At 34.0% G+C, this 9,039-nt stretch overlaps 2 protein-coding genes across 3 annotated transcripts; both read right to left on the bottom strand.

The window, feature by feature from the left end:
- Window positions 1-639: 639 nt before the first annotated feature.
- On the bottom strand, window positions 640-3,639 carry LOC114191042. Its single transcript, XM_028080190.1, has 9 exons — window positions 3,332-3,639; window positions 3,165-3,224; window positions 2,987-3,034; window positions 2,581-2,713; window positions 2,398-2,474; window positions 1,426-1,524; window positions 1,270-1,340; window positions 1,094-1,184; window positions 640-999 (listed from the first exon to the last, which is right to left on the bottom strand). The coding sequence occupies exons 1-9, from the start codon at window positions 3,554-3,556 to the stop codon at window positions 889-891; spliced, it is 915 nt and encodes a 304-aa protein (XP_027935991.1). The 5' UTR covers window positions 3,557-3,639; the 3' UTR covers window positions 640-888.
- Window positions 3,640-4,392: 753 nt separating this feature from the next.
- Window positions 4,393-7,092, bottom strand: LOC114191043 (exosome complex component CSL4). 2 transcript variants are annotated; one of them, XM_028080191.1, is made up of 6 exons: window positions 6,820-7,089; window positions 6,599-6,673; window positions 6,384-6,472; window positions 6,054-6,138; window positions 5,858-5,939; window positions 4,393-4,787 (listed from the first exon to the last, which is right to left on the bottom strand). In XM_028080191.1, the coding sequence occupies exons 1-6, from the start codon at window positions 6,988-6,990 to the stop codon at window positions 4,696-4,698; spliced, it is 594 nt and encodes a 197-aa protein (XP_027935992.1). In that variant the 5' UTR covers window positions 6,991-7,089; the 3' UTR covers window positions 4,393-4,695. The 2 variants fall into 2 exon arrangements, with proteins under 2 accessions (XP_027935992.1, XP_027935993.1); XM_028080192.1 differs by having other exon boundaries at window positions 4,412-4,787; window positions 6,605-6,673; window positions 6,820-7,092.
- Between the last annotated feature and the right edge of the window lie 1,947 nt (window positions 7,093-9,039).

Below are 9,039 nucleotides of genomic sequence, written 5' to 3'. Positions count from 1 at the left end.
AATCTTTAAATTAGAAGCTTGTTTCAGATCAATTTGTGACTGACAACAACAAATACTGATTTTAATTTCAAGCCAACTATATAAGTTGTTAAATAAATCAATTTGGCCATGTCAAAGAGCATGAGTGAATGTTCATTGATGGAAGAGTGAAATTCGCGCAAGTCACGATATTTTTTAGTTAATCAATAATTATTCAATTGTGAAGAAGTAACACCTTAAAAGCCTTCACCTAATGCTTATAGAGAATGCAGTAAGATCCAAATACCTTACCTCATGCTTACAGGGAATGATGGATAGTGTTAGTAAGTGGGTCCAAATTCGTGATGAATGATGCTATAAAGTGACATTATGTTTAATTTAATCTCATAAATAAATATATATAATGATTCTGTTATATCATTAATCGAAGTAAAATGTCTAACACACTTTACTTCTAAACCATCTAAGAAAAGTCCGATAGGAATGATATAATAAATAGTCTCAGCAAGTTTCATCAGGATAGATATTTTAATTTGATTCTAATACTATGTTAGCAACTGAAGTTATAAGTTAATTTCACAAAAAGTTTATACTTTATTTATATATTACGATTTTTTTGTATCTCTAACGAGACCTAATGGAGGGTGGAAATGGACAACATTTTTTCAAACAATCTAATTTATCATTGATGATTTCGTACAATTTTGCTACAGGATGTGTTCCCACATATAATGCCGCATAATGTTTCCAAGCATTACCTGCTCCACTTTAATTTATTTATTCATTAGTATTTCTTAAACATCGATAACTTCCCTTATTATACACATTAGTACACTACCATTACTCACAAACTTAGACCGTGCATATACACCATTTACAAGCAAAACTGAGGGAAGGCACACCTAAAGCTCAACCTTTGTTTGATTTGAGCTGAAACCCAAGTAGAACAAGTCCCCCCGAGGTAAATGCAGACAAGAACGTTGAGAAGTAGAAAAGAGCAAGCAATGCTCCCTTTAAAGACTGCAGCCGAAAATTAAGAGATTTTGATAATCAGATGTCAGTAGGTAACAGAAACAAGTTGAAGTGATGCGAGTGAGATGTTATTTCAAAGCACCTTAGCAAGCAGCAAAGCGTTGTCGTTTGCATACTCCAAAGAACTGTCCGGAATGTTTTGAATTCCCTGAGCAATTTCCCACGAAAGAATCCTACATTCCGAATATAAACAAGAACTAAGTTTTCCCCTTCTCCATCCTTTGTCTTATATAAGTCTAGTTGAACTTGGCAACTTACCCGAAAACAAATCCAATTACAGCACCGATATTGGCCTTATCTGGTGTTATTTCAACCTGCAACTCTCCAAACTGCAGTTGGCAATCAGGTTACTAATTTTTCATAGTAATAGTTTCTTATTGCATAAAACGTGCCATAGACAGAATAATTACAGACTTTCAGCACCCTCGTCTCCTCTTTCGGTTCTTCAACTGTCACTGCCGACGATGAACTAGTAGATAGAGCTCTGCCAGCTGCAATCATTGCTTTTGCAATCTACTACAACATTGCAATGTATTAGTGTTGAGATAAAAATCACTACTTTAATTATGTTCACATATATTCTATGTATTTCGTTGTTTAGCCAGTTTTGTGGAAAAAAAAAATCACCTAATTAGATTCCTACCCGATGTGTTTCATTGATGTCCCGAAATTCGGTCATGTTTGGTTGAGATTTTTTTTTCTTCTCTTCTTAAAAGTATAAGCTTCTCCAATTAGCTTCAATTAATGTTACTTTTATTTTCAGGAGTTTTTCTAAAACATTATGTGTCGTGACTTCTTTTATAAGGAAAGTCCTAAATCGGCTATGTCAAATGCTACCTAAGTAATCACACTTTAAGCTATGAAACAACCCTAAGAAGTGATCAAAATGAAGTACACCCCATACTTAAGAAATGAATTGGATACGTTCTTTCTCGTCCAACTAGGTTAACTGTTTTTTCATCAACTATGTTAACTGTTTTTTTCTTCATGACAAACGGCTAATCCTGATCTTTTAAGACATGAATAAGAGCAGAACTTGTGGACCGAATCCAACGTGATTTGTCATTTGTCACGTCAAAAAACAGTAAACACCACGTATTTCTTAGTACAGAACCTAAGATCAAAGTTTAAAATAGAGACAAAAACCAAAATTGAGTTTTAGGAATAAAAAACATAATTAACCCTACAATATATGTTTTTAGTGAGAGAATATAAATTTAAAAAGTTAAAATCATATCATATAGAGGGTAAATGGCCCCACAGCCAACTAACACGAAAAGAGCACACCCATTCATCCTGAACGGATACCAGCTAGTTATTTCCCAAAGAAATTCAATCATTTTCTCATTAGAGATCCATCGGCACAGATGGATTAGAATACAATACCTTTTGTGGCTCACCTTGGCCATACTGTCCCATTGATTGAAACCTTCTTCCAGCAGATATCAAACGCTTTCCAAGTGCTGATCAACAAAAAGAACAAACAAATCTTCAAGCATAAATCCTAACTAGTTTTGAGGGAAGCGGGTGTTTGGCAGAACCGCATTGATTACTTTCTCATGGCTTTACCTGATTTGGCAGAACCTGTCAACTTGGCCTCAATCAAAGGAATCTTTTTCACTAAAGAGTGGGATGTTGATGTGTCAGCAAGTTCCCAAGCTCGAGAGAGGTTTAGCAAAGTCTCTCCCAACTCTTGACCACACTGAAAAATTATACTCATTCCCATTAAACAAAACAACCATTATAATGGGAAATACACCAGACACACGCAACACAAAGTCGAGACATCTTTTGGAGTTAATCAATGTCTTAGAGCATCAAATGAAGTGCTTCAAGATAACGTCCGCGAGTATATTGACAGTGATGAATAAAAAGCTCAATGACAAGGTCAAACATTAGCATTGTATATTGTAACACTCAATCTTAATGGGAATCTTAATTGGGGTTGCAAAGTGTAGCCAGTAAAAGTACCAACCTCATCTAAAACAGGTCCGTTTGAAAGGTCGAATGCGGCGTCGTTTAGCTTCACAAAATTTAAAACACAAACATGATTCCAGAGTAAAGGAACATATTTATATCATTATCGATTGATAATGGAAACGGTTGCATGATAATGCTGGCATGGGCAAAGCAAAGGATTTCATGGCACTTACGTCTAATCGAAGGTCGCGGGGAAACTGTGCAAAGTAATCAGGAGGAAGGTCTAAACTGCCCTGCAACGAAAGCGCACACGAAATCTTGAATCACGAATTTACATTCAGAACGGAATATTTAGAAATTGTGAACGTTAAATTAGAAAGATGGAATATGAATGACTTACAGCAATTTCTTGGAGCAGGGTTTGAGGGTCAGGTCCAATCGATTTGGGCGAGTCGGATTCAGTCAGAGCAAAACGCACAGTAAGAGGTTTTGGAAGATAAATGGAATTGGTGGCAGAAATAGGAGTGGCGAATTTGAGTGAGGAGGTTAGGGAAGCCAACTGATTGGGGTAACGGTGGGATATAGGAGCTGTCCAATACCAGAATTGAAGCGCAGCCGAAGCCATTTTTTTCTTCCCAGCTTCGATTGGATTGAAGCTATGCAATTCAGTGTCAGCCACTGAAATTCCGGCACAAAATTTTAAATTAGCATGAGACTTATCTGTTTGTTCCTTTTGTTCAGTTAAATTTAATTAAATTTTTAAAAATATAATGCTAATGTACTTAATTAATTTTCTTTTTTTAATTAGTTTTTTACTTTCAAATTTTCATAATATTTGTTTGATAAAAGTAAGTATTGAAAACAAATGTAGAATTATGACATATCTTATAATAAACAAGATGGAGCAGTAGACAAATGAGCTCTTTTGTTTTTCAGTAATACAAAGCTCAATATTTTAAAAAGGAAATTGGGATGTTTTATTTTACCATCACATGGAATAAGATAAATCTTTTTCGTTTAACTTGTGTGCAAGTGCAACTTTCTAGAGTATGAGACCTAAAAAATAAAAGTGGCATAAGGACGAGAGAAAATTATCCAAAAAAATCAATTTTGTATATGTTCAATGATAACGGTATATAGGGATGCCACAACCAATCGATCCCCACGAGAGAAGAGAAGCTTAGATAAATATTTTTTCATCTTTCGCTTGGTATTTACTTCAGACACTAGGTCTTAAAAACATGCTACAAAAATAAGGTCCTATTCTTTCAAAGAATGTCCTGATAGACCTACACACATATATGGGATAGGGAGAAGGGAAAGGGAGGGGAGGAATGGCTAGCGTCGTGCACATATAAAAATGGTTTACGGGGGAAGAGGACAATGTATAAGAAGTAGCAGCAATCCACCAGAAAAGGTCCGATTTCTTGACACTTAAAGAAGTCCATATGCAACGCAACATTTAACTACAAAACTGTAATTTAAGTACTAGTCTAATGTGAGTCCAGTTCCCTTCCAGGTTGAAAATTAAAGTATGTCTTACAATGAAATAAAGTCCTGCTCACACAACACGAGTGAATGAAAATCCCGCGTTTGTGCTACTTTAGAAATAGACCAACTTGCAAAGTAAACTACAAGCTTGCATTCCTGTATGTCTAAAAATAAAATTGTTCACGTATATATAATTTCGCACCCTAACAACAATGCATGTTAGTACATTTCTACAAAACAGAGAACAAATTCCTGCTTGATGAAGTATTCTAGTCAGCTTGCAGCCTTTGCAACCTTTCTTTGCTCGATTTGTCCAGTTACAGGGCACTGCATCTCAGTCCAACTTACTGGAACCATGGTTGCACCTAAACAGAAAAAATGTACAACAAATTGAGGCACAACTTGATTCAACCATGTATTCTCTAGGAAAAGACAAATTGATATGTAAAACAATATTCCACAATGCACAGTCACATCAAATCATAGGCTTAAACGAAGCAATCTATTTCAATTTGGCAGGCATTGATTTAAATCCCAACCTGATAGATGTTCAACCAATGCATGTGCACAACTTACAATGTAATTATTAGATTTTACTCCCGTGCTTGCTAAAAATGAGATGAACCAGCAATAGGCACGTAAAAAATGAATTAAAAGCTAAACTTCAAGCTGTGTTCACCAAAGTAGAATCTAACATTTTATTTTCAATATCATCTCCAGTACTGTCCTTTTATTCATAGATAATTTAGATTCCAGCTAAAATCATCACAAATCAGCCATAATATGGTCAAGTCTACCCTCAGCGTTAAACTACTCCCACATACTTAAATGATAACTTTTGCTGTATTTAACTGCTTGACACTAACTGACAAATTGATGCAATTGTAGGGAACATTCAAAGAACCAAATTATTCTAATAAAATTTAAATATGAATTTACTCCCTTGGACTTCAGCAATACTTGCTGTTTTTAACTGCTTGACACTAACTGAAATTGGTGCAATTGTAGGGAAACATTCAAAGAATCAAATTATTCTAATAAAATTTAGATATGAATTTACTCGCTTGGACTTCAGCAATACTTGACCTATCCTCATAGATAATAGATAATATTCCAGAGTCGTCAGTGACCCAGAAATTGTAAAAGTGAAAAGTATCAGACGTAGAGGAGCTTCCGTCAAACCCAAATGCAGTTTCAATGTTATTATTGCACCCATTGAAAAAACATACATAAGAAAAACTAAAGTCCCTAAATAGACATATAAAGGCAAACAAACAGATATGTGCTACACAATAACCGGGCTTGAGTAATACACAACAAACAAATAAGCAAGCAGTCACACAAGTCACTAACATAAACTAAAAGGAACTAGCAAGAAACTACGAGCACAACCACTTATGATGGTTCAATTCCCAAAATATTAACCAAATCTCACCAGCAATGCTTTCTGCAGAAACAACACCGAGTTCATTCTTTGCAGTAGATAGAAAGTACGCCCGTGCATCTCCAAGAGAAAGCTAACAAAAACATATGTTATTAAGGTGCTATTGAAGTAGCAACAAATAAATTTAAGAACATTAAGGAAAAATTGAAATGAACTTATCAAAACTCTTAAAAGAAAGTAATAATACCACAAGAGCTTTAACTATATCACCGGGATGAAAAGACAGGTGCATGTCTACTTTATCAATTTCTGTAGCTCTAACATCTTGCTGTCTGTTTTAAACACAACTCTCATCTTATCAGAATCCCCAAAGTCAAACAAAATGAATTTCATGGTATAAAGATAATAATACATGTAAGTTCAACCGAAAGAGGAAGAAACTCCATGCATACGATATCTACAATTAATGACTACAATTCCTCTAATCCTTTTCTTCCTTTTTTTTTTGTTTGAAATTGCCAAAGTCACGGCCTCTAAAGCTATAAAAAATAACTTAGATGGTGTAAGAATAGCATACCTGATAATGCCGGTAAATTTTTCTCGAACACACTTAGATCCAACACACATAATATCAGCAGAAGCGGACCGAGCCATCACTTTGGTGACCTATCAAAGCAAAAGAGACGCAGTTGAAAACAGAGAGCGTTATGAAAAGTGTATTAGACGATGCATAGCCGTAGCCGTAGCTATAGATATATATATATATATATATATATATATATATATATATACCCGCACAATGACAATAGATCCAGGTTGTGGAACAGGTCCATGCGCCTTGTGACCAGTTACTTCAACAGTCGGCCTCTGCATGTTACAAATAATCATAATCAGAAACAGTACGGCACTATAATTTACGCTCAACGTGAAATTAAACTAACAAAAAAAAGAAGATACGTGTTGTTGGTGGATTGATTATCACATGGAATGAGCAATGGAAAACGAAACCCTACCTTGTCAGGAGAGTCCGGCGGCGGAGGAATGGTACGGCGGAAGCCGGTTAGGGAGGCGTAAACGGTGTTGTTATGAGGCGCTGCGTATGCTCCTCTCCCTGCTTTGACATCGCTGCTTCTTCCCAACACTTCTCCCGGTGTTACCATCACTGCTTCTTTCTCTTCTTCCATTGCGGCTCCCAACCCTTCCACTTCGTTTTGGGCTTAGCTGCTACAAATTCACCGCTTCTTGGACCGGCCCTCTGGTAAAAATAAACACACTGTTTTCAATTTGGGCGGGGTGCCTCTTATTTACTTGATTACACGTCAATCATTTTCTTTATTACAGTAATAAATAGTTGTCTCGTATACGTAGTATCTGTACTGTATGTAATTTTTCCATCATTTGTTATCATATAAAAATTAAAAAAAAATTAAAATAAAGAATAAAAGATAGTTAAATATATTTTTAGTTTAAATTTTGAAATTAGTCAATTTTAAAACTTTAGACAAATTTAGTCATTCATTTTTTAAAATACGTGGATTTAGTCTTTTTAATCAAATTTTGTTAAATTTATTTGATATTTCAAACGTGTTTCATAATAGTATTTGACTTAACATTAAACCAAAAATGTGTCAAATAGTATAAAAAACTCAAATATTATCCTCAAATGCGTACGAAACATCAAATAAAGCTAACAAAATTTGATTAAAATGACTAAATTTACATATTTTGAAAAATGAATGACTAAATTGGTCTAAAGTTTTGAGATGAACTAATTTAAAAATTCACTAAAAGTTAAGAGACCAAAAACATATTTAACCCAATAAGAAACTAGAGCTATCAAAATGGATTGGAACCCACGAGCCAACCCGGCTCACCACGGGTTCGGGTTGGGTTGGGTTGAAATTTTTTTACAAATTTCAATACGGGTTGATTTTTGACCCGGCTCATCCGGATTGAACCCGTGGTGAGCCGGGTTGGCTCACCAACCCGCAAATAAAAGGGTCACACAAGTGTTTTTTATTAAGTTGGACTTTACATTTTGGTCATCTTAGGTTGTTTTTTTTAGCCAACACATAAATAATTTGTATTTTTTTTATTTTGGTTTGTATTTGGATTGTATTAAAGTTTATTTAGGTTTTAATTAGAATTATAATTTAGTTTTGACTGAAAAATAAATAAAAAGTGAGTCGGGTTGGGTTGGCTCACTAAATCATCAACCTGTGGTGGGTTGAGCCGATTACCCCTTTGGACAACTCTATAAAAAACACTAGAGACCACACCAAACCCGTGATAAAGATCATACCTAACGTAACATAGACAAATCATATATATTATAAAAAAAAATCTAAATAAATATATGGAGTTAAACATAAAATCAAATATATTATTCTTTATGAAATTAAGCTAAATTAGCTAAGTTACCACAATTATTTCCTTTGCAAAAATTAAGAGAAACTTTAAATTGCATATGCTTATAAAAAATGTAAATATGGGTTTTCATCTCTTTCTAAGACTTAAAGAAACTACTCACTAATGCAAAAAAAAAAAAATTATGATAGACTAAAAAGAAGAATCATTCTTCAACCAAAGCTTTTTATCCAAAAACAATCTTTTAAAACACAAAAGAATAGGGATGTCAAAAAAATTTGTACTCGTGGGTATGGATATCATAGTATCCGTACCCGCTAAACTTTAATTTACAAAAATACCCTCATATGTGTTTGTGTGTGTGTGTGTGTGTGTATATATATATATATATATATATATATATATATATATATTAGTAAAAAAATTTTGACCTAATTTTTTATAAGTTGCATATCTTGTCATGTCTTCTGTCTTTGCTCGTCTAGCCTCAAGTATTGGTACGTTGTCTTCTTCCAGGTACACTCCTTGACATTCTTCTCTTTCCTTTCTTTGAAATTGGACATATACATCAAACCCTATATATACAGTGACGTTTACGGTATAATTGTTGTCAAATGATGAAATCAAAATAAGAATACTTGACACGTGGCAGTTGATGTTTATTATTTGTTTATTTTGTTTGTTTTTCACGAATCAATCTGAGAGAGTGGACTTGTTGATCACAACACAAATTAAAGAATTTTCATTGTGTTGAACGTCATTTTATATTTACTTTTATAATTATTTGGACTTGTATGAACTTGAGTTTATTTGAACTTTATTTAAAATTTATGACAGTCATGTATTTTATTTTATTTTATTTGAAT

Source organism: Vigna unguiculata, chromosome 7, assembly GCF_004118075.2.
Source record: "Vigna unguiculata cultivar IT97K-499-35 chromosome 7, ASM411807v1, whole genome shotgun sequence".
Lineage (NCBI taxonomy): Eukaryota > Viridiplantae > Streptophyta > Magnoliopsida > Fabales > Fabaceae > Vigna > Vigna unguiculata.
This window is presented reverse-complemented; position numbering and strand designations above follow the sequence as displayed.